The following is a 27,916-nucleotide window of genomic DNA, read 5'->3' on the forward strand; positions in this document are numbered from 1 at the left end:
GGATGTGGTGGTAATGGTGGGCGTGGTGGGCATGGTGGATGTGGTGTTGGTGGTGGTAAACATGGTGGTGGTGGATGTGGTGGTGATGGATGGGGTGGTGGTGGACGTGGTGGTGGTGGACATGGTGGTGGTGGTGGACATGGTGGTGGTGGATTTGGTGGATGTGGCAGTGGATGTTGTGGTGGACATGGTGGTGGTGGATGTGGTTGTAGATGTGGTGGATGTGGTCGTGGTGGACGTGGTGGTGGACGTAGTGGTGGGCGTGGTGGTGGTGGAGGACCTGGTGGTGGTGGAGGATGTGGCGGTGGTGGAGGACGCGGTGGCGGAGGACATGGTGATGGTGGATGTGTTGGTGGATGTGGAGGTGGTGGATGTGGTGGTGGTGGACATGGTGGTGGTGGATGTGGTGGTGGACGTGGTGGTGCTGGAAGTGGTGGTGGTGGTGGAGGACATGGTGGTGGTGGACATGGTGGTGGTGGATGTGGTGGTGGTGGAGGATGCAGTGGTGGGGAGGACGTGGTGTTGGTGGACGTGGTGTTGGTGGACATGGTGTTGGTGGACGTGGTGGATGTGGTGGTGAATGTGGTGGTTATGGTGGTGGTGGATGTGGTGGTGGTGGTGGACTTGGTGGTGGTGGACATGGTGGTGGTGGATATGGTGGTGGTGGATATGGTGGTGGTGGTGGCCTTGGTGGTGAATGTGGTGGTGGATGTGGTGGTGGTGGGCATGGTGGTGGTGGTTGTGGGCATGGTGGTGATGGTAGATGTAGTGGTGGTGGTAGTGGACGATGTGGTGGTGGATGTGGTGGTGGACATGGTGGTGGATGTGGTGGTGGACATGGTGGTGGACATGGTGGTGGATGTGGTGGTGGACATGGTGGGGGTGGTGGTGGATGTGGTGGTGGTGGACGTGGTGGATGTGGTGGTGGTGGTGGATGTGGTGGTGGGGGACATGGTGGATGTGGTGGATGTGGTGGACATGGTGGTGGACATGGTGGTGGTGGATTTGGTGGGGATGGTGGATGTGGTGGTGATGATGGGCATGGTGTTGGTGGATGTGGTGGACGTGGTGGTGGTGGTAGACATGGTGGTGGACATGGTGGTGGATGTGGTGGTGGATGTTGTGGTGGTGGTGGACGTGGTGGTGGTGGATGTGGTGGACATGGTGGTGGTGGTGGATGTGGTGATAATGGTGGGCGTGGTGGTGGTGGACATGGTGGTGGTGGTGCACGTGGTGGTGGTGGATGTGGTGGTGGTGGATGTGGTGGTGGTGGTGGACATGGTGGTGGATGTGGTGGTGGATGTTGTGGTGGTGGTGGACGTGGTGGTGGTGGATGTGATGATGGTGAACGTGGTGGTGGTGGTGGATGTGGTGGTGGTGGTTGTGGTGGTGGTGGTGGATGTGGTGGGCGTGGTGGTGGTGGACGTGGTGGTGGTGGTGGACATGGTGGTGGACATGGTGGTGGTGGTGGACATGGTGGTGATGGTGGATGTGGTGGTAATGGTGGGCGTGGTGGGCATGGTGGATGTGGTGTTGGTGGTGGTAAACATGGTGGTGGTGGATGTGGTGGTGATGGATGGGGTGGTGGTGGACGTGGTGGTGGTGGACATGGTGGTGGTGGTGGACATGGTGGTGGTGGATTTGGTGGATGTGGCAGTGGATGTTGTGGTGGACATGGTGGTGGTGGATGTGGTTGTGGATGTGGTGGATGTGGTCGTGGTGGACGTGGTGGTGGACGTAGTGGTGGGCGTGGTGGTGGTGGAGGACCTGGTGGTGGTGGAGGATGTGGTGGTGGTGGAGGACGCGGTGGCGGAGGACATGGTGATGGTGGATGTGTTGGTGGATGTGGAGGTGGTGGATGTGGTGGTGGTGGACATGGTGGTGGTGGATGTGGTGGTGGATGTGGTGGTGGTGGAAGTGGTGGTGGTGGTGGAGGACATGGTGGTGCTGGACATGGTGGTGATGGATGTGGTGGTGGTGGAGGATGCAGTGGTGGGGAGGACGTGGTGTTGGATGTGGTGTTGGTGGACATGGTGTTGGTGGACGTGGTGGATGTGGTGGTGAATGTGGTGGTTATGATGGTGGTGGATGTGGTGGTGGTGGACTTGGTGGTGGTGGACATGGTGGTGGTGGATATGGTGGTGGTGGATATGGTGGTGGTGGTGGCCTTGGTGGTGAATGTGGTGGTGGTGGATGTGGTGGTGGTGGGCATGGTGGTGGTGGTTGTGGGCATGGTGGTGGTGGTAGATGTAGTGGTGGTGGTGGTGGACGATGTGGTGGTGGATGTGGTGGTGGACTTGGTGGTGGATGTGGTGGTGGACATGGTGGTGGACATGGTGGTGGATGTGGTGGTGGACATGGTGGGGGTGGTGGTGGACATGGTGGTGGTGGACGTGGTGGTGGTGGATGTGGTGGTGGTGGACATGGTGGTGGACGTGGTGGTGGATGTGGTGAATGGTGGTGGTGGATGTGGTGGTGGTGGACGTGGTGGTGGAGGTGGAGGACGTGGTGGTGGTAGATGTGATGGTGGATGTGGTGGTGGACATGGTAGTGGACGTGGTGGTGGTGGATGTGGTGGTGGTGGAAGTGGTAGAGGTGGTACATGTGCTGGTGATGGTGGACGTTGTGGTGGTGGACGTGGTGGTGGTGGTGGACGTGGTGGCTTACATGGTGGTGGAGGACATGGTGGTAGACTTGGTGGTGGATGTGGTGGTGGTGGTGATGGACATGGTGGTGGTGGACATGGTGGTGGTGGACGTGGTGGTGGATGTGGTGGTGGTGGACATGGTGGTGGTAGACATGGTGGATGTGGTGGTGGATGTGGTGGTGGTGGTGGACGTGGTGGTGGACATGGTGGGGGTGGTGGACGTGGTGGGGGTGGTGGACGTGGTGGTGGATGTGGTGGTGTTGATGGACATGGTGGTGGACATGGTGGTGGTGGTGGACATGGTCGTGGTGGACGTGTTGATGGTGGACATGGTGGTGGTGGACATGGTGGTGAAGGATATGGTGGTGGTGGACATGGTGGTGGTGGACATGGTGGTGGTGGACGTGGTGGTGGTGGACATGGTGATGGTGGATGTGGTGGGCATGGTGTGGTGGTGGAGGACGTGGTGGTGGTGGAGGATGTGGTGGTGGTGGATGTGGTGGTGGTGGAGGACGTGGTGGTGGTGGACGTGGTGGTGGTGGACATGGAGGTGGATGTGGTAGTGGTGGACATGGTAGTGGTGGATGTGGTGGGCGTGGTGGTGGTGGACGTGGTGGTGGTGGATGTGGTGGTGGTGGATGTGGTGGTGGTGGATGTGGTGGTGGACATGGTGGTGGTGGTGGACATGGTGGCGGACATGGTGGTGGTGGACATGGAGGTGGATGTGATGGTGGTGGACGTGGTGGTGGACGTGGTGGTGGTGGACACGGTTGTGGATTTGGTGGTGGTGGGCCTGGTGGTGGTGGTGGACGTGGTGGACGTGGTGGTGGAAGTGGACGTGGTGGTGGACGTGGTGGACGTGGTGGTGGTGGACATGGTTGTGGTGGACGTGGTTGTGGACGTGGTGGTGGTGTTGGACATGGTGGTGGTGGACATGGTGGTGGGGGATGTTGTGGTGGTGGTGGTGGATGTGGACGTGGTGGTGGGCGTGGTGGTGGACGTGGTGGTGGTGGTGAACGGGGTGGGCGTGGTGGTGGTAGTTTACATGGTGGTGGTGGACGTGGTGGTGGTGGACATGGTGGTGGTGGACGTGGTGGTGGATGTGGTGGTGGTGGACATGGTGGTGGTGGTGGACTTGGTGGTGGTGGTGGACGTGGTAGTGGACTTGGTGATGGTGGACGTGGTGACAAATAGTGAGAAAAGGTAAAAGCAAAACACAGAGTGAATGATAAAAAAAAAGAAAGCAAGATAGAGCATGAGGGAAGAAGTGATGAGAAAACTGTCACAGTAAAAGCAAAACACAAAGTAAATGATAGCCATGCACGAGTGAATAACTAATGCTGCTATTTTAAAGCACACGCATGCTTGTCACAGTAAAAGCAAAACACATTGCTTGCACTGCAATCGTGTGTTTGCTGGCCCAGGAGTGGTGCGTGCGTGCTTGCGCATGCAGCCGCCTCTTTTTGGAAGCACATACTCGTGCTTGTGGGCGCGCCCCTGCTTGCTCCCGCAAGGTGGATGCCGCCACAAGCACGAGTATGTGCTTTCAAAAAGAGCAGAGTGACGGCTAAAGGTCCTCCTATGCAACGCATGCGCACTGCGTAGGCGAGACCTAAAAAGCAGCAACCATGGCTTTGTTGAATATAACACTGAAAATGCGTTAGTTTTAAAATGTTTTTTTTTTACTTGTTTCACCGCCTTCTTTTCGTGAACCTGATTCCCGTGTAGCAGCATTGGTGTTATTTTGCATTTCTTCCACCTGACTGAATGCCCTGCCCTAGACCGAGGCTGCAGGAGGCTCACCACATGCATTAAGAGTACAGACTGTCCCATTGTCATTCTGTATGTGGCAATCAGCCCCATACAGAATGACAATGGGTGGATGGGGCTTGCATTGCGCTCAGTGTGCTCAGAGGATGAGTGCGTGGCGGCCCCATCAGGGAGGTGAGGCTTCTGGCCGGGGAACAGTGATGTTCCCCAATGCCCAAAACTACAGACAAACGGCGTCCGTAAAAGGGATCGTCACGGACAACGGACGTGAGATCCAAATTACGGACGGTCCGTGAAATTTACAGACGATTGGTCACCCTAGCTCTAGTTGAGTCAAGCGGATCACGTTTCTCTGAAAGAAGTATATGCATTCTCTTTTTTTACAGAGCACAAAACGCAAAGCCAACCTGTTAAATGGATATAGATTTAGGAATTTTTTTGTAAATGCAAGCACACAGCCGGTCTGCTTTTAGTTACTTAGGCTCCGGTCTGCTTTTAATTATTTAGGCTCTCTCAATACAAAGAAGGTTATTTGATGTATTTCTTCACTAGCTCTGATATATTGTGCTGTTTTGATTACATTCCTAATTAATTTTGTAACTGCACTAGATTGTACCGACTCGGTTTAGGGAAATGAATAACATCTCCAAAAATTCAACATACTATTGGCTCGAAGGTCAGGACTGTCTGGAGTTTGTCAAACCTGGTATAGCTGACTTGGTGGGGTGTCACATAATTTATTTTTTAAAGTTTTTATAATTGCAAAGTTTGGCTCCGTTATCAATATCTATCAGATATACAATCTCCTCTTCATTAGGCCCTTAGGCTGGTGTTAATGTATAGTAAGTTTACCAGATAGGCCATGTCACCAGGGGCACCCTATTCAGGGCCATCTATTCCTTTTTTGAATCTATCTATCTGGCCAGAATAGAGAAATAAGGTTTTACATTTTATACATTTTAAGGATCGTATATATTGTATTAATCTTTGCATCCAAGACAACCGTGGAAAGTTTTTCAGAGCGTACATTGCCAGGATGAATGTATTTTTTTCACAAAACAGAAAGTGGCTGACACAAGAACGAGAAGTTTCTGAAAGTAAACAGTTCTTATTGGCATCCTGTTTGCCTTCTGCTCTTCATTTTGATCTACCTGCCATGGGTCACAAGGGGAGTGCCATGGGTCACAAGGGGAGTGCCATGGGTCGCAAGGGGAGTGCCATTGGTAGCAAGGTGTCGCAGGTGCGATCCCTGGGGACTTCTAAATGATAGTCCATGGCTGCATACTTCCACTTGGTACTTTTCATTGGCTCCTGCCTCTGCTGCAGTGCCTCACTAGGAGCCCCTGCCTCGCAGCTAGCACTGACTACTAGAGAGGAGCACAAGCCACCAACCTCTGGAGGGCCTAGGATGACTAGGTGTCCTGGATTCACCAGGACAGTCCAGGGTTTTCACCAGCTGTCCCATTAGATTTTGACATTTTTAGCACATGTCCTGGTTTTCAGAGAGGGTCGAGTAAAGACATAGGGAGGCATGTTTTTATGTGTTTCATGGGCAGTATGGCGGGTCGCTGGCTTGAGAGCTCTTGACTGGCACAGAGAATAGGGGCCCCCTCCATGTACTTTGCAGGGGGGCCCCCTCAAGTTTCATTACTCCACTGATCACTGCATTGTGCGACATTTGTTGAACGTAACAAGAAACATTAAAGAATACTTCCATGATCTGACGACGTGGCCACGATTTACTCAAGACGTCCGTTTATCATGCTCTCTGTACATATGGCCTCTTTTGGTATTACACATGAAACGCTAAACACGATAATTTTGTATTAACGGTATAGAAGTGAGATTTTTGAATAGCGCAGACCCTGAACCCAATTATTTCAATGAGCTCTGGTTAGTTAAAGAAAATGGCACATACTAATGTGATTGCCCTTGGATCGCTCAGTTTTGGGAAAGGTGGGATGTGAGCCCATTTTTTCTGGTTGCTGATTGTGCAATTCAGCCATTACAGAGGGGAAACACCCTTTACCCCGCAGGCAGAACCACAACCTGTCTTTACTTCGCAGTCACTACCCCGACTCCAACGGTACCACACGTTCCTTTACTACACAAGTCGTTACTATGACTTGCTTAGGAGGCTGCGTTGTTGGACTGCTGTTGGATTTAAAGTCCAGCCTCTTCTCTACTGATACACTGACTGGAGTTTGAATAGGAATTTATACTATTCCGAAGTCCAGCCCCCCCCCCTAAGGCAAGTCATTGTACCAACTGGCGTGATAAAGAAACGGGTGGTAACGTCGCAGTCGGGGTAGTGACTGTGTAGTAAAGGGGTGGTAGGACAAAATCTATGCAGGGTTCAGTCATACATCCAATATAGGGTTGCATCCTTCTCTCTTCTGTTCAACACCAACGATCAATGTTTTTGTTCAATTATTTCATTATTCCAGGTGGAACTGGGGTCCAGGGACTCTCAGTTGGTTTTGACAACATTGGTGGTGAATTTCCTTGGTGTAATCATAGGAGAGGCCCAAGCCCCTTTGAATTGAGGAAGCCCTCATTTAAAGAAGCCCTGTATCGCTCTGTCCCACACCCTGTAAAGGCCATTGAGAGTCAAATTTAAGGCCCTATGTCTCGTCCACAAAACTCTGCATAACCAAGGTCCTCCTGTTCTCAGTAATTTTGTCACCCCCTACAGAAATTCCAGATCCCTCCGTTCCAATGCAGAAAACCTTATCAACACCCCAAGATTCAGGAAAACCCGAACAGGAGGAAGACGTTTCTCGGTACAAGCCTCCCGCCTTTGGAATTCTCTTCCTCGCAACCTACGACTTGAACCTCAATACCTGCGCTTCAGGAAGCTGTTAAAAACCCATCTCTTTCCCTAACCTGTGCACCCCCCCCCCCGTCTCTGATCTTTTATCCTCCCTTTCTTCCTTTCTTAGTTTCTTGCCCCGCTGTTTGGTGAATTCAGGGTTCCTCAGCGCTGGGATACCTCCGGGTGACTATCGCGCTCTATAAAAAAAAAAAAAAAAATAATAATTATTCAGTTGTGCTGAGACCTACTGGCTTCACATAAGCCAAGATATCAAGGTATCAAAGTGTGCTTTGGCCCTAAGAGAAATAAAGTTCACTATTATTTGACCAGGTGCTTGAGGACCCACAGCCAAAGTCAACACATCTTTGCCCTGATGGGAAAGCGGCAAGCAGGGTAGATCCCAAAGGTCCTCTGTTCGCATACTTCTGTTTGGGGTAAATGAGGAATGTGGAGTGAGCAAGTAGGACAAAGGTACACCACAATCCCCATTGTACTTTTATGTTTTATAGCAGGATATCTGTTCTTGCTTCCCTGCTCTCTTTCTAGCATGGCAATCCTGACTTTCAGGCCTCTAGCTGCAAATATGGATATCTCAAGCCACTTTTTCATAAAATCCATTTATTGAATACTGAAAGGCACTTTTTTGTATTTTTCGAGAGCAGGGGCGGCTCCTCCGCTGAGGTGGATGAGCGTCGCCCCACTGTATCTTGAGCAGTGGATAAAATTAAAATAAAATGATAATAACACCAGGTTATTATAATTTTATTTTTCTGGTTTACAGGGCAGGGCTTGGCAGTGTCACAGCCATCAAGGGGAGGAGTGGTGGGCTGAGTGGGCATGACTGCTTGGCTGGAAGTCTTGGCCCAGCCAAACAGTCATGCGCACTTTGCATGTCCCACACCAGGCTGTAATGCACAGCCTGGTGAGGAGCATGCACAGGCAGGCTCCCACTGCCTCTCTGAGCACCGAATCATGGTGATCAGACCAATCACACCGCTTCATTGCAGCTGTGTTGAGGAACACGTAGAATGCAAATTACACACTGGTTTCTGTGATGTTGTTATCCTCGGCTTCCTCATCACATTGCATTTTTGGCCTCCACTAGCAGAATGTATTCTTTTATGGATGGCATCTCAAGAATGAAATGCTGCAGCTCAAACAGAAATATCCTCTGAAAAGCAGTGCATTGCCCTTGGACTTGGGTTCCTTTTACATATCAAATGCCTAGAAAAAACACCCTTAAGCTAACACACACTTACTTGCACATGCATATCACAGACATGTGTTTTCTGCAGCAGGTGCACTTGCCACCCGGTTGTCTATCTGGCATCGGAACCCATGACCTAAAAATGTTTACACACAGATCACTGCAGAAGGCATGTAACCTTGTGAACTGTTGTCCTGGAATGGAACCTGTAAAGTCTAGGTAACACTTTTCTACAGATGACAGGTTCCAGTGGCATGTGGTAAACATACCCGTTTTCTACTGTTTGATAGGAAGCTCTTCCTTCACAACACAAAATGAAAGAACACATCTTAAGGGCCTTATGAATGATGATTCCTAAAGAGAAATAAAAATAAAATAATCTATGTTTCTTCCTGTCGACTGTTTTAACAACAAAAACATCTGCCCTCCCAATGCTGGGTATTCGCCCCTCGACTCCTTATGGAAATGTATCATTTACAGATCAGGAATTTCTTGAAAACCCAAACAGACCTTCAACTAGGCCTAGTTATAATCATCTTGGGCGTGACTGAGGAATGCCAAATCTAGGTCCAACAAATAAATCTTTCCATAGTTTAATTACCACATCTTTACAACTTTCATAGATTTATTTTGTCTCTTGATCCAGCACACTGAAATGACCATGACCATTGAGACATGAAACACTTTCCAAAACTTCTAAATATATAAATAACACCATGACAAAGATGGGAATCAACATTCAGAGACTACATTTTTCGGTAACTTGTGTGCACCATGACCTTAACTAAAGCAGAGCTCAACATTAGAGGATTTGGATCTCTTAGTTCAATATATAACATATACAGGGAGCTGGACAGTCAAGTAATGCCCTTTGACTGTGGAATGTGCTGACTCACAGCAATGTACAGATAAACCGACCCTTCTTAAAGACAATTCTACTGTCCAGCTTCCACGATCTTTACAAAACACGTGTTGGCATGCAACTTTTTGTGACAATCTATGGATGCAATATACTGGAACTGAAAAATGCAAATGGAATACATTTATCTTTTCAAAATACAATCTTAATATATATGAAATTCATTATAGAATTTGGATAGAGGTGCAAATACTGTCATCATTAAATATATATATATATATATATATATATATATATATATATATATATATATATATATATATATATATATACACATATATGTATACACATACACACCTACAGTTAAACATTTGTTATAGTTCTGCGATGTCAAACCTGAAAAAGCCCTAAAATTCACAGTCATGGTAAGCAACGCACATTTGCACCATAATTCACACTGTTGTAAATATTTTGCTTTTGGTAAACATTTTTTTATCAGTATCTGCTGAGCAAGGCTGGACTGTAAAGCCCAATCTTCTGCCAGACCTATAACACTTGACTGTGCATCCAACTAGAGTATTTTCCATTGCCTTACCTTCGTTTGTGAAAATCCCAATTTTCATGAAAGTGTCAATTTTTGAAAACAATGATGTCTTCTTTTTTTCCAAAAACAAAATGATGGCTCTGAGATGCAAAGTTCATGGAAAACACAACTTTACCATAGTGGCCTCAGTTTTTTCCAGTTTTTTAGCCCTATTTTCCAGGCCTCTGAGTGCCACTACGCACTCTCGTCGGGTTCGGTTCCCCTCATAGTCCCACTTTTTCCTGTGGAATTTTTTGTCAAGGCACGGAAAATCAAAATTTTGAACGAAATCACGATTTCCAAGATGGTGGACATAATCATGCCCTTCATCACCCAATCACATTTGTCAAACATTGGAAAAGTAATTGATATAAATCACAGTTATTGAAATCAAGATTTTAAAAGGCCAAGATATACAAAAATGTTTACCAAAGATATATAAAAATGTTTACCCTTTCAAGCCCCCAGGGCACCTTTTTGAAATTCTAACATCTCAAAAGCCACTGAACATATTTACACCAAACTAAGAAAATACCCCTTTCTGAGTAAAGTTCTACTTGTATTCCAAGTTTGGCTTGAATCTAGTCAGTATTTTTCAATGAGCAAAATTCCCTATGAACTCTGAAATGGGAAAACACATATTTTTCCTTGACTTCCCTTAGCTTTCTTTTTTCATGCACAGAACTGCATGAAAATTGGCACACTGGACTTTAGCTGCCTACGCTAAGCAAAAGTAAAATTTGGTAGACTGCATCATGGGAGACCAAAGTTATACGTCGCCAATAGGTAATTAAAGTTAGGACCTATTATCCATAGGAAAAGCGTTTGTTGATTTGCCAATATCTTTGACGCCGTTTGACGAATCTTCACAAACTTTTCAAAACTGGTGGGGCGCTTGGGTCAGCTCCTGTCCTGAAAGTTTTGGGGTGATTCATCAAGCGGGGGCTGAGAAAAAAGGGGGGTCCCAAAGCACGTTTTCCCCATATTAATTTCCGTAGAAATATTTGGAACAGGCTACAGCCCGAAGTGCTGAACGGAATTAGACCAAACTATGCAAAAAGGTAGCTCTTGGTTGAGAAAGCGCCCTTTTTAGGTCTCGCCTGACCCAGCGCATGCGCTGGTCTGGCGAGACTTATTGAGAGGGCTCCAAAAAGTGCTACCAGGCCAGCCTAGAGCTACAGTGCATGTGCGCGGGCGCGCGCCGCCGCGCTTTACCGCGATTACTTTCACTTTAGTGGCCGCACGGCCGCTTTGCATAGCCAATAGGTCTCGCTCTTGGGACCTTATAAGTATTTAGGTATGCAACTGTTGCATGGCTAAACACTTATAAGGTCCCAAAGGCGAGACCTTTTGGTTATGCCAATGCTTGTTTTTAATGGTGTAAATCTGTTTAGTAGTTCTGGAAAAATTAAAAAAAGAAAAAATATCGATATCTGAGCACCGAGGAATCACGACTCCTCCCGAGCATGAGCTTCATTCTAATTGGCTGCCAACACTCTCTGTTTTTGAAAGCCCAGGGTGGGCCAGGTCCTGGGGCAAAGCTAAATTGATTTGCGGGGGCCCGTGGGGGCCCCCGCAGCCCCGGTGACTGCCGCTTCCCTGGGGCTTCATAATTTATGCACGGGGGCACACAGCCCCCCCAGGGACCGCCGCCTCCCCGGGGCTACATTTGAATAAGGGCAGGGGGCCTTGTGGGCCCCCCAAGCCCCGGGGACCACCACCTCCACGGGGCTTCATTACAATAAGGGTGGGGGGGCCTCAAGGACCCCCCTAGCCCCGGGAACCGCCACCTCCTCTGGGCTGTAATAAGTAATTGTGTGGGGGGCTCATGCCCCCCCATACTGCCCCAGGGACCACCACCTCCCCGGGGCACTCTGCATGTAAATATAAGGGTCCGTTACGGACCCTCGCGCCCCGGGGACCACCACCTCCCCAAGGATTTAAATAGTTGGGAGGGGGGCCGCACGGCCCCCCTCCTAGAGCCCTTGATGGCCGTGGGGACCGCCACCCCCCAGGGCTGGCTCATGCAATGTTCCAGGGTGCCCACACCCGGGACATTTCTGTTTGCTATGGCAGGGTGGGAGCCTGCCATAGCCTGTTAGAAATTAGCATTTAAAAAACCTTTGAAATTCAACTATAATAACTATAATGGCCAAATTTCTCTGGTTTTGTACGAGTGAAATGCCCAACTAACTATAACCTCCCTGAAACCTGTGCTTTTTTCAGTGAATTTCTAAGGTTTTTTAAATGGTAATTTCTAACTATAACGTCCCTGATAGCTGTTTTTTTGTGAATATATATATATATATAAAGTTCCTTTCCTGAAATTTGATGAAGAATCCCTTTGTCACTGATATTTTGCATTCTATGCACGTCTAGGAGCGAGATTCTTCCTAGCAAAGTAATACTATTTAATGAGGAGCTGGAGCATGGGTTTAACCTTGCTGATAGGTAGAAGGGTTTTCAGCAACCTAGTCTATGATCTTGTAGTGCTGCCTGAAGGATGGCAGTGACCAGATGTGTTTAGCTGACTCTGCGCTCCTGTCGGGCACAATGCATACATATTCAGTATTCAATAGGATGTGCACACTTCTGTCCCAGATACTTACTATCTTCCTGGACCCTGCCTCCTCCTGTGATTTGCAGAGAACACCTCACTTTGAAGAATTACAATTTCACGTTAAACATGCGTCATTCTGAACATAAGTTTGTACTATGTATATATCTCAGTTGAATTATGGTAGTATTCGTAACATTCGTTAATTTCCAAACTATAAACCCTATTGTGGTAAACCAAGTACACCTGTTATGATTAGGCATCAAGGACCACGGGCGGGTTCCAGAAGGTTCTTCCCTTGCCTATCATTGCCTGAGTGTTCTCTGATTGAGGGCATGTGAGGCCAAGGGTGACTCCTCTCTTTGGATCTGTTTGTACAAGGATGTCCTTGGAGCAGGAGCCTTACCCATGTGCCTCCCACCCAATCCTTAAGTATACTTGCAGGTAAGGTTTTCTATACATGGCAATGCTGTGTGATCCGTTATAGTAATTCCAATGGCATTCTCTGAACTCAGTTGCCCAGTAACTAATGGTATCATTCATGTTATGTTTTCGATTATCAGAACATGTATAGGCTATTCATATCTTGTTTCTTTACTGTACATAGCACACCCTTTTCTGCAAGACACCAAGCTTAATTTAATCAGGCCCTAAAGCTCCTGGGGTTCTTCTCCTCTCCCAGTTGCATGGTCTAGTGGGAACCTAGCATGCTTTTAGTGACAAAAAACTTGCTGTTTCAGACGCCTCTGCCTCTTGTTTTGTCCAAACTGCTTTAATGATCTGTAACTTTGCCTATCTCCCCATCTCTATGATCTTACCTTTGGGACTGGAAGCCTTTCAGCTACCCTGCTTTCTAGTCCGCAGGGAGTATGTTATTACCTGTGTCTATATCCTGTAATCTTATTAATATACCTGAACTGAGTACTTCACGGTTGGCTCTATATCTTCGATCTGGATGTGCTTTTGGAAGGGTTTTCTCTTTTACTTTACACATATACACAACAACGGACCCAAATATCTCAACGACAGAATCAACTTCCATGTACCCAAAAGAAACCTCTGATCTTCCAACCTTGCACTGGCCGAAACCCCGCACATCCACAGGGCCAGAGCAGGCGGAAGATCCTTCTCTCACATTGCAGCCAAGACCTGGAACAAGCTACCGGCAGACATCAGATGCCCCCCCTCTGTAAACACCTTTAGGAAGACCCTCAAGACCTGGCTCTTCGGCTAAACAGATCTGCAGACACCCCCCTCAGTGCCTTGAGACACTTACGGGTGAGTAACGTGCTAACAGTTCCCTGATTGATTGATTGATTGATTGACATATAGGTGGCCCTAACAAAGTTTCTGTGGACTAATTTTCAGCTTGCTGTGCATCTTGCATCCGGAGTACATCAAGAAGGCATTCATCTTCTGAGTAACTCATCTCTACAGTGCTACCAAAGGATCTATGGGCTAATTATTAGTTTCCCATGAGTCTTGAACTTGGGTGGCACCTTATGAAGGGACGTTTCTTCTATGTGGACCTAACAAGGGATCTGTGGACTTTCAGTTGCACCTGTGTTCCAACTAGGACGTGGTAATCTTTGGAATTTGCAAATATTGATCCCTCATGGGATTTGGGGTCTCAAAATTCTGTTACCTAGCATTTCTCATCTGGGTGGACCTGTCAGTGGCCATTGGATCAAAGATGCTCTCAGTTCGTCTCACTGCTATTCATATGGGTTTACGTGACAAAGGATTTATTTGGACAGACCTAGTGCTGGAGCAGTGACCTGATATGGAACTTGTGATCTGAGTGACTCTCTGCCCTACCTTTGCCATGAGCGAGTGATCCCGGTGAGAGTTACTCTGGCCCGTCTGAATAATTCTTATGAGGTTCATCTTCAATACTATGTATCTCTTGTCTGCTTATGATTCCTCTTCTAAAATGGACCTGATCAGAGACCTTTTTCCCACCACGGGTCCATGGAATCGGTAACTTTCTGATACTCTCCTAATTCTCCTCTTGATAGCCCTGACATGAATCATTTGCCTAGAAATGTCCTTCAAACGTAGATCCTTGTTTGCAGCAGATTACTAGCCACTTGTCCTAATACTTAACTTCAAAGAGTCCAATGAGGTAAGTATGAAAGAACAGCTTCTATATTTTCTGATACGTCTTTCTGTGACATCAGACTACCTGGTTGCAGCTGCACAACTATAACTGGAAATTGTGAGCTACCAATTCACAAGTCTGTAGTTAAACTGCAGGTTCAACTTTCTGAAGGTTATTGCAAATCCTACTCCGAATGTTCCCGGAAATTCCAAATGAGTACTTTCTTTTTAATTTTAGTTTTCTCAATAATATTCACATTTTAGTACATTTTCCCAATAAAAGTAGACTTACATATACGATTGTAATGGTAGCATTTGTTTTTTGGGTATTCACTGAATTCCAGATGATTACACTTGGAAATCTATGATGAATAAGGACTTCTCAGTAACAAGCGCAAATTCAACTTTTTATGCACTTATATCACATGTTCACAAAATGTTTTGAATCTGAAACCGATGAGCACTAAAAACAATTTCGGCGCAACAGATTTCTGTGAAGTTGGTTGAACGCCTTTGCTCCATTTTTCGAGTACCGAAAACCCTCTAGTTGTGTTTACTATACGTTTTGAAGATTTTAAGGTAATCTCTAATCATGTTGAAGATGTCTTCCTCTATAAACAAAACAACAATACACATATCTAGCCGCCCGCCCTACTGCCTACCTTTGAATGCATCCAAGTGGGGTCAAAGACCAGAGTCTGTCTCGTTGTAGAAAGAAGGATTGAAGGATTCTCTTACGTGCCCTACCTCACACGGGCGGTCCCATCCCTTGGCGCACCGACTTCTACACAAGAGTTATTGAAGAGCGTGCATTTTTCTGTGCAAAAATGATCAGCGTTAAACATGTCTTTAGTGCATTCTTCTGGACTACCTATGCGCGGTATAAGTGTCTTCATGGAACTCTTTGCTTTCTCATCCAGACAGATCTCTACTCTGGGGCCCTGTTTGTGCAAGTCTGCCTGGGATGGAACCTCTATCTGTCCACGGTGCTGATGCTGGTGGTCACAGCTCTCTACACCATTGCAGGTAAGGAGAAATCCTACAAAGCATTGCTTTCTCTTTCAGCGCTGTCTACTGCTTCTAGCCTCCACAGCACCTTCCTTGGTATGGAACCTCTATCTCTGTCCATCATGCTGATGCTGGTAGTCACAGCTCTCCACACCGTTGCAGGTAATGGGGTTTCCCACAAGGCTTTGTTTGGCCTACCGCATAATGTTGCAAGGTCTCTCCCCTGCAGCGTAATTGCTCTATCTCCACTGCCATCATGCTGATTGGCAGCTCGCTACACCCTTATAGGCAAGAATGAATCACACAAGATCTTATTTTGGGCTTTCTTCAGGAATGCTGCATGTATGCTACAAGGTCTTTCACCAGGACATGGCTACGAAAGATTCCTTGTAAACTTTCTCCTCATCCTCGTTTTACCCTACTCCTAAGTGGTCAAAAGCACATTGTTGGATGCCTCTTGAAGTGTTTAGATCATTTTTGAAGAAATTGGAGAGTGCTATGGAAAAGAAAAATATTACTACAAAGGTACTCCTGAAAGACCTATTGTCATATTAGTTATGTAGTATTATAACAGATTTAATGGGTTGGGACAAATAATACTTACATAAACCATGATGCTGCATAACTTGTTTTGTCAGCCCTGCCACATAATTTGGTCATCCGTTGCCACAAAATTCAAGTAGCCTTGAATATAAGCCGGTGAAATATTACAAAATCATTTGCATGCATCGCAAAGCTATAGATGCAACATCACCCATGCCCTCATCTCCAGCCAACTGGACTACAGCAACGCTCTCTATGCAGGGATCGCTGTTCACCTACTCCGACGACTACAGACCATACAGAACGCCGCAGCCACACTCATCCTGGATCTCCCTGAACGAACCCACATCACCCCCTACCTCAGGGAACTCCGCTTGTTCCTTGTACAGAAAAAATGCCAGTTCAAGCTCCTGACCCTTGCATACAAGGCCTTACACAACTGCGGACCCACCTACTTGAACCACCACCTGAACCTCCATCAGCCCACCAGACACCTCTGTTCCACGCCTTTCTCTAATCCTCCTCCCCCCGCAACTGACGTAGCAGATCAGAGGTCGCTCCTTCTCCTACCTAGAACCAAAGACATGGAATGAGCTACCCTTTCACCTACGGACCCCCACCATCTCTTTCAGAGTTCTGAAAGTCCCTGAAGACATGGCTATTCGGCTAATCAACTGGACCCTGCCAGCGCCTGGATACTCTAATGGGTGACAAGAAGCGCTCTACAATCTTACCAATTGATTGATGCATTGTTTACGTGCTTCAAAATATGTACTGCAACATTTTCTCCAGGTACGCACCACTCTTATCAATGCTTGATCTCAATTTGTGCGCTTCTTCTTGTTCTTGCGTGGCGTTATTGATACCCACTATTGTCCATCTGTAGTTCGTGATTAATGAGGTATCGGTAAATCACAAAGTGTGATGTTTCTGAAAGGAACTCTTTCCTGGATCAGTAGTAGAAATTTCCTAGTTGTACTTTCTCCTTTATTGCTCATCCAACAGAGGATTTCCTTTTTCAGGAGAAAGAACCCTCACCCACTTAGGTGTCATGCTTCCTCATAGAGTTCTGTCCCACGCTGGGTGGGTGCATTGTCTAGCTGGAACCTCAAAGGGGTCCCTTTAGTTGAGATCTTTTCACTGATACACTATCACTCATTATGGCGAGTGATGGCGCATCAGTGATGATAGTGGATTTCATGTGTAATTAGAGAAAGGTTTAAAATTGTCCATAAGTACCCACAGGAATAGAATTGTATTTGGTGATGCGGACCAGCGGCAAGGGTAAAAACTATGAGGATCAATTGGACATTAATCATCGGTGGTCCATCTTCTCTGGTCTACGTTTCATGGCTGGCTGGCTGCCTGAATAGGTCAAGTGTTGTATCTTCAGGGCCTCCTAAGTTTGATGACTTACGTGCTCAACAGTACATTCGCCGAAACAGTGAATGTACTGTGTAGTCCCGGTGTGCCTTTGAGTTAACCTTCCCACATTCTCCAGTGCTGAATGTTCTCCTTTTTAATAGTAGGCATGTTTTCCTTAGGAATGCTCCACCTATTGCCCCATAAACTACAATTCAGTGGCATTGCTTATTTTAATTAAACAAGATATAGGACCCAGTTCACAAAGCCACTCACACCTGTAAGGTCAATGAAGACCTGCAAATGGCTATTGAGTAAAGTCATATTTGTGATTCATAAGAGTATTGTTTTAAACACATAATTTAATTACTCACACGCTTAGTATGCCTGTAAAGTTTGTGCACACTTACGGACTTGTGACTGTGAGAATTCAAAAGCGTTTCCTCTGCTCATTCAAACCCTAGCTACAGTTCAAGGTCTACTCCTGACAATGGCAGAAGTAAATCTATTTTCAGCATAGGAAAGGAACCCTCTAAATTTGGTGGTGTTTTCTTAATGTTGAGAGAAAAAAAAAGTTTGAAATTGCAATGCTGGTAAATTTTTATGATTGAAAATATATATATATATATATATAATTTATCTGCTCATGTGAAAAACAGAATTCACAAAATGATATCAGGAGTACTTTGGGAGGAAATTGTGAGAGCCGCAGTTGCTCATGAGTTACCCTAGAAAGTTTCGTCATTTCCTCTACAAAATACAAATTGACTTAAAATATCGTTATAATACTTATGTCAGTAGATTTAGCTTTTTTGTAAATTGGACCCACAGCCTTTCTTGGGACACAGGCTGCCGTTGTATATTTTGAGTAATTAAAGCAAAACTACACTTTACTTGTTACTAAGAATACCACAAGAGCGTTATATACGAGTTAAAGTGTGCACTCCCATACGTTTTCAAGTCACTGAGGAGTTCCAAGATTGTATTACGGAATACTTTATAGGTCATGGAACTCTGCGGTAACTTACAAGATCCTTTGACCATAGGGCAGAAGGTATTTTATTCCGTATAATACATGGACACATCATCACCCATCCCACAAACAGCTTATGTCCTTGGCCCCAGATCTACTACATTTTCTGCCAGGTTTGCCTTAGTTATGTAACGCAAAGAGTGAAGGTAGGATTTACCATTCAATGCATATCTAGATTTGCATTTGATAGTATCCCAAAATTAACCCCTTCGATGCGCGTGACGGAGTGGTTCCATCATGCGCATCGGTCGCGCTGTGCGGATGACGGAACCACTCCGTCACGGCCCCGCCCGCGCACGAACCCTTCAGCACAGCGCGGTAATCCGCGCCGCGCTGAAGGGGTTAAGCAGTTGCACAATGCGCTGCTTGGCATTACTTTACGTCAAGGGGGCATGACATGGGTGATGCATGGACATTCCCACACAACCATCCTTGGATTTTGACTCTAATTCCCGTGTACAAAGAATCGTAGGCAGGGATTTGCATCAAAATTCTATGCTCCCTCAGGGCACCCGCAACGACCAGAAATGAGAATATTTCTTCCTCTTTGTCCTACTTTGCATGTGAGCTATATTATGCAGCACACATACAAAGTGGGAAAAGCCTTAAAGCAAAGTTTTTGTACTGGAAGGTGACCCATTCCAGTACAAAACCTACGGTTTAAAGAATGCAGACACCCTGCTACTATCGTGCAAGGGTGTCTAAATTGGTGCATGGCTGCCAAAAGTGCGCCAGCGCAGGGCAAGAGAACAGCAGCACATCTTAGTAGGACTGGCACTGTTCTGCTGTCTCCATTTTACGCAACGCAGCACAGCAACTTTAGCTGCTGCGTTGTGTGATTTCTTAGTAATCTCACCATTGCTGCCTTGATCCTTCATGTGAAATGTATAATATGGATTAAGACATAAAGAATAAAAGCATAATCTGTAATGCAAATGTAAATATATCAAAAAGCAGATAGTAATTTGTCGTAAAAACGTTTCAGAATAAGTAAAATGGGTTGTAGCTCAGAACGAGTAGTAACATGCAGAGAGATCATTTGTGTTCTGTAATGAATGAACTATGTGCAAAAAAGAAATGTTGCGATAAATCGCTCCTTTGTGCTGATCACTATGTATTTCAGAAAACAGACCATGAGAACAAAGAGAGTTTCACCTTGGCTCTGGCAGCAGGCATTTTAATGTTTCCAACTCATGTGTAATATAGCCTTATAGCCCGCCGTAGCGGGCTATACCGGCTATTAAAGGCCCTCTCCAGCGTTAATGGCCCGAGGCGAAGGCAAGGGCCTTTAACAAGGGAGAGGGACTTTAATAGCCGGTATAGCCCAGCTATGAAGGGCTATAAGGCTATTAGAACATTCTGTCACTAGAGGGCAGAATGTTCTAACAAATAAAACAAAGCCTTCAGGGAGCGCGAGGGGATTGAAATCCCCTCAGGCTCCCTGAAGCCTTTGTTCACAGACATTGGAATGTTGGCTTATAATGGCTGGTATAAGCCCGGAGCTCCAACATTCCAATGTTTTTTTTGTTCACAGCTCTGGCTGTGAACAAAGGCTTCAGGGAGCCTGAGGGGATTTGAATCCCCTCGCGCTCCCTGAAGGCTTCGTTTTATTTGTTAGAACATTCTGCCCTCTAGTGGCAGAATGTTCTAATAGCCTTATAGCCCTTCGTAGCAGGGCTATACCGGCTTTTAAAGTCCCTCTGCTTTGTTAAAGTCCCTCGCCTTCGGCTCGGGCCTTTAACGATGCAGCGGGCCTTCAATAGCCGGTATAGCCCGCTACGGCGGGCTATAAGGCTATATTACAGTGGGGCAGCTATATTATTTTCTTATTACAGGTGAATAGAGACGTTGCAAGTCCACTAATAAGAAAACTAATCAGGTGTTTAGACTGGGTTTACACATTTCCATGCATTATTTATGCATGACGTTGATATACACGAGCTGGAATAATTTCTGAATGAAAGATTTGAAACAGAAACAAATGATCCACAGAGATTATTGTTCAGAGGATGTGCCATTAATCTGTGTGTTGTTCTTGTGCAGGTGGCCTGGCTGCTGTCATATACACGGACGCCTTGCAGACGGTCATCATGATGGTGGGCGCAATTATATTAACAGTTCAAGGTGAGAAGCAGTGATTTGGTGCCATGGGCGGAAGTTAGAAAAGGGTTGAATCAAATTCTGATGGTTGGTGTTGTTGCTTCTATTAAGTGTAGGTATGAAGACTTATGCGGTCCTAGTTGCATTTTAGTTTACCTTTTATCTGACATTGGAGCCACATTTGTTGCTTATAGACTTAATTTTTCACCCGCCCAGGTGGTGTTGGCGGTGTTATAGTCTCTTGCCGTAGAACCATACCCGCTCCATTTAAGTATGAAGTTCCACCTTGGATCTGCAATGAACCCCCTAATTTTGGGGCATCTACTTACCTGATGCCCTAAAAACCTTACGTCACTGGTTGCTAAACTAAACAAACTTGTTGATAGTGCTTCGACTGGCTGCCGGAGGCTCTGACTCGGAGTCTGTGCAGTCTGTTAAGCCGACTCAGTTGGAAAACAAACTGAAACAAGACAATTTTAAGCTGTACAAATATGAAGTCTTTTATTTGTTCCTTTTGCCTTGCAATCTTCGGTTTTACAATACCAGGTTCCAAAAAACATATAATAAATAAGATAAGGTTGTTGGACTGTCACTTCCATCCCTGAGTCATACCCATGAACAAAAGCTATACAATTGCCTTTCACAGAACCAGGGCCCAAAACGCAGGCAATGGAGGACTACTGCCCACCTGGATTCAGCGCACACGTATATATTCTTTTTAAAGAGATATACCAGTAATAAAGTCCTTTTAGCAGCGTAGTCTGTGAACTCTGACCGATTGACCTCAGAGACACCTCACAACGGAGCCAATCAGCAGCAACATACTATTCAGCAATGGAGATGACGGTAGGATGAAGACGGTGCACATTGGACAAAATCTCCTAGTTTGCTGCTCCTGGCGTGGCAATCAAAGTCACTGCAATAGCAACTGAGTGTTACTTGGCAATGACTAGGCCTTATCTTACACTGATAATGTCTCATGTGGCAGCCTAGAATGCTTATCTCGCGACCGACTGCCACCATAGACTTAGGTGATTATTCTTATTAGAGAACAATGCTTTGAAAAGTCTAAATAGAAAGTCAAGGTTTCTACAGAATCTCCATCAAGATGGCTGCCCTGGCTCCAACACCTCGATATTTATCTCCACCGTGCAGTAGAGCAGAAGACCTCTGATCCAATGAGAAAGCAGCAATTGTTGGCTGGTATCTTGAAACAGAGTTGACAGGAAATACATTAACCAGTTAAGGAGCGAAGATGAGAAAATTGCCAAGTACTTGGTGGTTGAAGGGGTAAAGAACCGTCAGCATTTGAGTGATAGGCAATGTAGGAATGATTTGGTCTCCAGTGGTTAAGGTGATATGGTCTAGAAGCCAGTACTAAGCTTCGTCAACCTGACGACCAGAGTTCTCATCCCAGCTTTGCATCTTAACATAATGGTGAGAGACACAGTCAATCACTTTTACTCCCTGTTCCACATCTTACATTCTAAAAAAACATAGTGCTCTGAAAAACCTTCTAAACTCTCTTATTAAGTGCTATTTAGAAAGCAGACCATTCATTGTTCAAAATGTATGCGTGTCTTTCGTGCTAGTGTCATGAACCTGACTCTTAGATGAAAATACACATCTGAATGTATAAAATATAGGGGGCATCTGCTTAGCTGTGGCTGAACAGTGATGCTGTGCGTGTGCTCTTGGTAAGACAATGAAGCCTTGACACCCACTTCCTTCTAAGGCACTTTGAGATAAACCACTAGCCACAGGCAACATCATTTCTTTAGCTGCTGCCCAAGTAGAAGCCAGACGCTAGAGTACCATAACCATTGGATGCTCCTCTTCCTCCTTCCATCTCACATTCCACTCTGGACACAGGTCTTTCTTCTATGTCTATGCTCCTTCAGAGAACGTCACACTTTTGTTCTGAAATGCAAAGAAGTGTTGCCACAAACTGAGGAAATGACTTGTGACAAAGGAGAATTGGCTGTGGCGGTAACGTCTTTCTCAGATGTTCCTTTAAAACAAATCAAGCCACGGGTGCAGTATGACAAGGCAAAAGCTCCAAATCAGATCTTGGCTGACCAATTAGAAAAAGGTGATACTCTCAGAAAGTTTTAAAGTATTACAAGGCGGTTAAGGGTGCGGCTGATTAACTCACAAGTCAGGAGAACCTGGAATGTGTCTCCGTTCCAGACCTGCTGGCAATTTAGAAATATTTGTAGGACTATCTGAGTACTCCATAAGGACAGCCGATCGCCATGAGAAGACTTTTAGCCTTTCATGGCAATTACTGCCCCACTGCTGCTGGCAGCAGACACAGAAAAGATCAAACTAAATTCTAACCTCATCCAGGCTTCTTATCAGTTTAATTTATTCTGCATTTCATTTTAGCAGATTCTTTTTCTACCGGTTTCCAGGTACACCAGTAAGGGATAAGGAATCTGGCATTGTCAACCAAGCCATTTTGCAGGTTGTGCTCCCATGTGCTAATAGAAGCAGGAGAGAAACATCCTAACACACGTGATACAAAAGGCACCATTTTTAACACAAGAAAAATTCACAAGATATTTACAGTAAACAAAATAAATCTGCACAGTTCATAAAAGATTCTATTTGGTCGTGAAACCCTTCCCTGCCACAAACCCCTCCGCTCCAAAAAAGGAACATTGATATTCACACTGATGCTGCCAGTTAGCATGACTTTGTGGTTTTTCTAGTCATTTTCATTTGTCCCCTTTCCTCCTCAACCCTAGGCCAACAGGACCCCTCCTCCTCCAAAATATCCCAAGAGTTCACAATGTGCAATAATTTCTACTTACAAACATTCATATTTTTAAAGGTTATTGCAATATAAAAATAACTGAAAATCCCCCACAACATACACAAAATCTCACAGGAGCCAGTTATAGAACAATTTCATCACTGATGAGAGACATGTATTTTGAAAAGTTGGCAAAGATAGTTTTGTAATACCCTAAGCTTAAAATGAGAAGTCAAGCCCTTTGTAGCGGAGACCCCCGAGGACTTGTCCGTAGTTTAGCAAGCACCGGAGGAACTGAAATCCCAAACTCTGGTCACCCTAAGCTGTCAATACTAATGTAGTCTGACCCTCAAGTACACCGAATACAGGATTCAATATGTAGAGATCTGTGAAAATTAAACTTCCAGCTATTTTGTTTCTAAATACACAGAGGCCATACTTTAGTAACCTTACCTTATTAATTAAAAAAAAAAGTGGAGGCGAAATCACTTGTGACATGGAGTAGCACCGACCTTCTCATTTGTAGATGACACCCTATCAGTGGGAAGCAAGGGGGCAGACTTCCTCTCTGTCATCGCGTTTAGTGCATCGTGCCTAGGTGATCTATGGCTTCACATGGGATGGACAACAGTTACTGTGTCTCTTTATATAGATTGTGTTGAGCTCTCATAAAGACACACAGTGACATGCCGCTCTCTTCCACTAGCCATGTAACAGAGAATAGTAAGGATGGAGGAAGATGGCAGCTCCCAAAAGTTCATTTTTATCTGTTAAAGTTGGTAAAAACTGGCATAACAGATAGAAATTTCATTGGGAACAGTAATGTGTGATTCCTCGCCCAAAAACATGTTTGGTGGAACCTGCCTTTCACATATGGCTCCTTGGTTTGTTCAGACTTAAATCTGGATTTGTTTGTAGTTTTTAAGGCAGTAAGGTGCTTCCTTTTTTCTCTTCTTTTTTTTCTGAGACGTTTTGTATAGAAACCCTACACAAATTTTTAAGTAGCAATTCAAGAGGCAGTAAACTGGAAATGCTGATTAAGTCAACCCCTCACAGCCCAGTCTTACCACCAATGTCATATGATGAGGTAGCAATGTGTGGAATTGACAAAGTTTTAAGGCATCAATTTGGGATGTTTGTAACCTCCGGCGAGACTTACTTAGCACTTTACCCTTCTGAGGTAGATGCAATGAGAGCCACATTTGTTGGCTATATAGTGTCTTGAGATCGCTTAGAAGGCATCAAATGCTAGGTAAGCGGGCCTTAACTCAATGCTAGAGGTGGTATTAGAGGAGGCCAGAACTGAACTCCTGAAATTTACAAGAACAAAACATGCTTTCGGTATTCCTTGCGGGAACATTTACAACCTCAAACTGCAGCCGATGGACAGCACTGGTGTGCCTTATTTTTAGAGCTGGCCAAATCATACGTTCAAAAGAACAGTTACTGTATCAGAATACAGATGACGAAGAGATATTTGATGGGGAAGTGGTATTTGAACAAGGAAACAGCATATATGTTTGAAATTCTTAGAGGTGGGTCACACTGTTAGCTCTATCTAAAAACTAAGTGCAGGCGTCCAAACTATGTCTTAGGACCATTGCGAACAAGATTTCCAAATTCCACTGTTGCAAAATGCAAGGCCTGCCTAGTCTAGAGTCCATCAAACGCATCTTTCTTTCACCACAGTATATTCCTTGTCTCTTTGTCTCAGTCCTCTTGGTTATTTTTCATCAATGTTTTTGCTTTGTTTGTCACTGTGTTCCTGTCTTTATGTTCCTCCTTTCCCGCTTACCCACCTCTCTTGCACTCTCTCAGTCTGGGCCAAAGTCAGGTAATGAAAAATAATACCAAAATTGAGCACTGGTGCCCACCACATGCAAACTAAGAACTGTCTGTAATTTTCACTTTCTATAGCGCAATCAAGCAACACTGCGCGCTGTTCAGTCACACCTTTTTGCCCAAGAAACTGTCCAAAATAGCAGTCTTGTATAACTGTTCTAGGTGGGCATTATTCAGACCACGTTTCCAGCACCAAAATAGTTAATTGCAAATTTTGCCCAAAAGGTTTAAAGGAAACATTTTTAGGCGGTGGAGAAGTAAAGCTAGCTTAGATTGATATGTATCCAACTGAAGTGAAATATACTACGATGCAAAAATATACATCAATCAGACAATGGATATGAAATTTGCATCAGCTGTATTGTCACAGTATCATCGTCCTGCAACAATATAAGAACAGAATATTGACTACCGCTATATCTTCAAGGTAAGCATGTATACGTAAATGTAGGCTTACTTAACTCCAAATCTACATACGCTGAAGATATTTGATCTTTATGATTTCCAAGTATATATATATACATATTTTTGAAAAATCTAACCTCACACGGTGCTGAGGCGAGAAAAGTCTGCACACAACGCTTCAGATTAGATGAGATTTACTCGGCAATGCGTTTCAACCTGAAAAGGTCTTCGTCACAGCCTCGTTTGAAAAATGATGCTGTGGCGAAGACCTATTCAGGTTGAAAAGCATTGCCGAATAAATCTCATCTAATCTGAAGCGTTGTGTGCTGACTTTTCTTGCTTCAGCACTGTGTGAGGTTCGATTTTTCAAAAATATTGAACGGTACTCGCACCCGCTTTTCTGCACCAGCCCCATTAGGTGGATGTGGCCAGGGTGTCTGCGAGACACACGTGAAAGAAATATATACATATATATACATACATACATACATACACACACACATATATATATATACATCTTTAAGGTACGTATATTTAGAGTTACAATAGCAGTCTAAACTTACCTACACAAATTCACCTTGATTTAATGATAGTCGATATCTGGCACTACATATTGTCACAAGATGATATGAAATACTCAATATTGTGGTAGTGCACCATTGTATACTGCCCCCAGATATTCTGAACTCCATGTGCACTTGAAAGTCCTAGAAAAGTGTGAGGGTGTTGAAAAAGAGGTGAAGAGGGGTGTTGAGAGAGGAGCAAATAATAACACTTTAACCAGTAAAGTCTGGCTTCCAGCAGTAACAGTGCACCTAGTAAGAGAACCTGTTGTGTTCAATTGCATTGCCCATGTTGTAAAGTGGAATCAAATGTCCAAATGTGCAAAACATACTACAACCCCTTTTCAAGTTAGTAGACGACATGTAAAAAGACACATGCAAAGAAAATACTATTATTAACGTTATGCTATAGCTAAAGTCGGGTATGGATGAGGGAATGTCCTTAGCATAATTGCTTCTGTATGGATTGGTTCCACCACCGTATCCGATGAGAGAAAATGTTTTTTGCTTATTTATTATTTTTCTAAAAGCGTGTTACCACTACCCTTTCAGCGTTCAACAAGATCGGAGGTTATCACGAACTGGAAGCAGCGTATGCTGCGGCCATCCCGTCAAAGATTGTAGCCAACACCACTTGCCACTTGCCCAGGAATGATGCTATGCACCTCTTCCGCGACCCCGTCTCTGGAGACCTTCCCTGGACAGGCATGACGTTTGGCCTCACCATTTTGGCCACCTGGTACTGGTGCACCGATCAGGTAATGTAAACATCTCCCTTCAACCTTTGCCTACACAAAAATAAACTTTAAAAATAATAACCTTATGTGCAGTTTCCTTATGGTACATTATTAAACAGCAGCAATGTCTAGAATACTTAGATCACAAAGAAGGCGCTTTATGAAGAGCCTTTAAATTCTTAGCTACAAAGAGGTCACGAGGGTCAGGACCGTTCCACAGAAATCCCGTTGTTCCAGGCACCCACATAGTCTGAAGGTTGATCCTGGCTGCTGACCAATAAGGTCCCGGCAGGTCTTTGGGACTTCTCCTTTTGATGCTGGCTTGCCTCATCCTGGACTGGTGATGCATCTGTGGACATTAGTGGTCTTTGTGGCCTCTCCTTCTGTCCCCCTGGCCTCCCATTCTGGATTTGAGATGCTTTGATTCTGACAGTTTGGAGTAAGGGATGCCGAAGGGGGTAGTTACACTGTCCATTCCACCTTGGGGCTCTGGGAATTGTGAGTTGTGGCTCGGCGTGTTGCCCGTGCTGCGCCGGGATTGGGACCTGACCCCACTCAAGTCATTTCCAGTCCATAACTTGTGATCCAGCAGGCCCGTCTTTTTGACGGGACGACGGTACCCCTGCATTTCACCAGGTGGATCCATTCGAAACTGTCCGTGATGCTGATGCATTTCTTGTTGGTTGCTGGGGTAACCCTCCCTGTCCATGTTTGTTTGTACTGAGGACCCAGGCACTCGAGATCTGTACTGGAAAAAGGGACTTCCCTTTGGAGAGAAAGACAAAAAACATAAGTCAGTATATGTGCGGGTAAAGCGAAACATATGCCTTGTGCCCTACACACCGAAGTCATAAATCCCATAATGTATTTAGATGGTTAATACTTCATTACTGCTGACTAAAGACACCCATACATTACACACATAAATCACAATACTTTCAATACTGGCAAAAGGCATGGGGTCCTTTTGTTCTCACTCTGACGCCAATGAACAATCAGGGAATGCAGAAAGGAGAAGAGATGCCAG

General features: G+C 45.4%; 2 protein-coding genes across 2 annotated transcripts in view; one reads left to right on the top strand and one right to left on the bottom strand.

Annotated features, from left to right (window-relative positions):
- The window catches only part of SLC5A10 (solute carrier family 5 member 10), a 681,053-nt gene that overhangs the window by 213,229 nt on the left and 439,908 nt on the right, over positions 1-27,916 (top strand). Inside the window, exons 6-8 of the mRNA XM_085628993.1 lie at positions 15,459-15,564; positions 20,528-20,608; positions 26,705-26,910. Coding sequence (XP_085485119.1) covers positions 15,459-15,564; positions 20,528-20,608; positions 26,705-26,910 — 393 coding nt within the window. The remainder of the gene's footprint in view (positions 1-15,458; positions 15,565-20,527; positions 20,609-26,704; positions 26,911-27,916) is intronic.
- The window catches only part of SACK1G (scaffolding CK1 anchoring protein G), a 167,326-nt gene continuing 166,292 nt past the window's right edge, over positions 26,883-27,916 (bottom strand). Inside the window, exon 5 of the mRNA XM_085628992.1 lies at positions 26,883-27,655. Coding sequence (XP_085485118.1) covers positions 27,248-27,655 — 408 coding nt within the window. The 3' untranslated portion in view covers positions 26,883-27,247. The remainder of the gene's footprint in view (positions 27,656-27,916) is intronic.

Source organism: Triturus cristatus, chromosome 10, assembly GCF_964204655.1.
Source record: "Triturus cristatus chromosome 10, aTriCri1.1, whole genome shotgun sequence".
Classification (NCBI taxonomy): domain Eukaryota; kingdom Metazoa; phylum Chordata; class Amphibia; order Caudata; family Salamandridae; genus Triturus; species Triturus cristatus.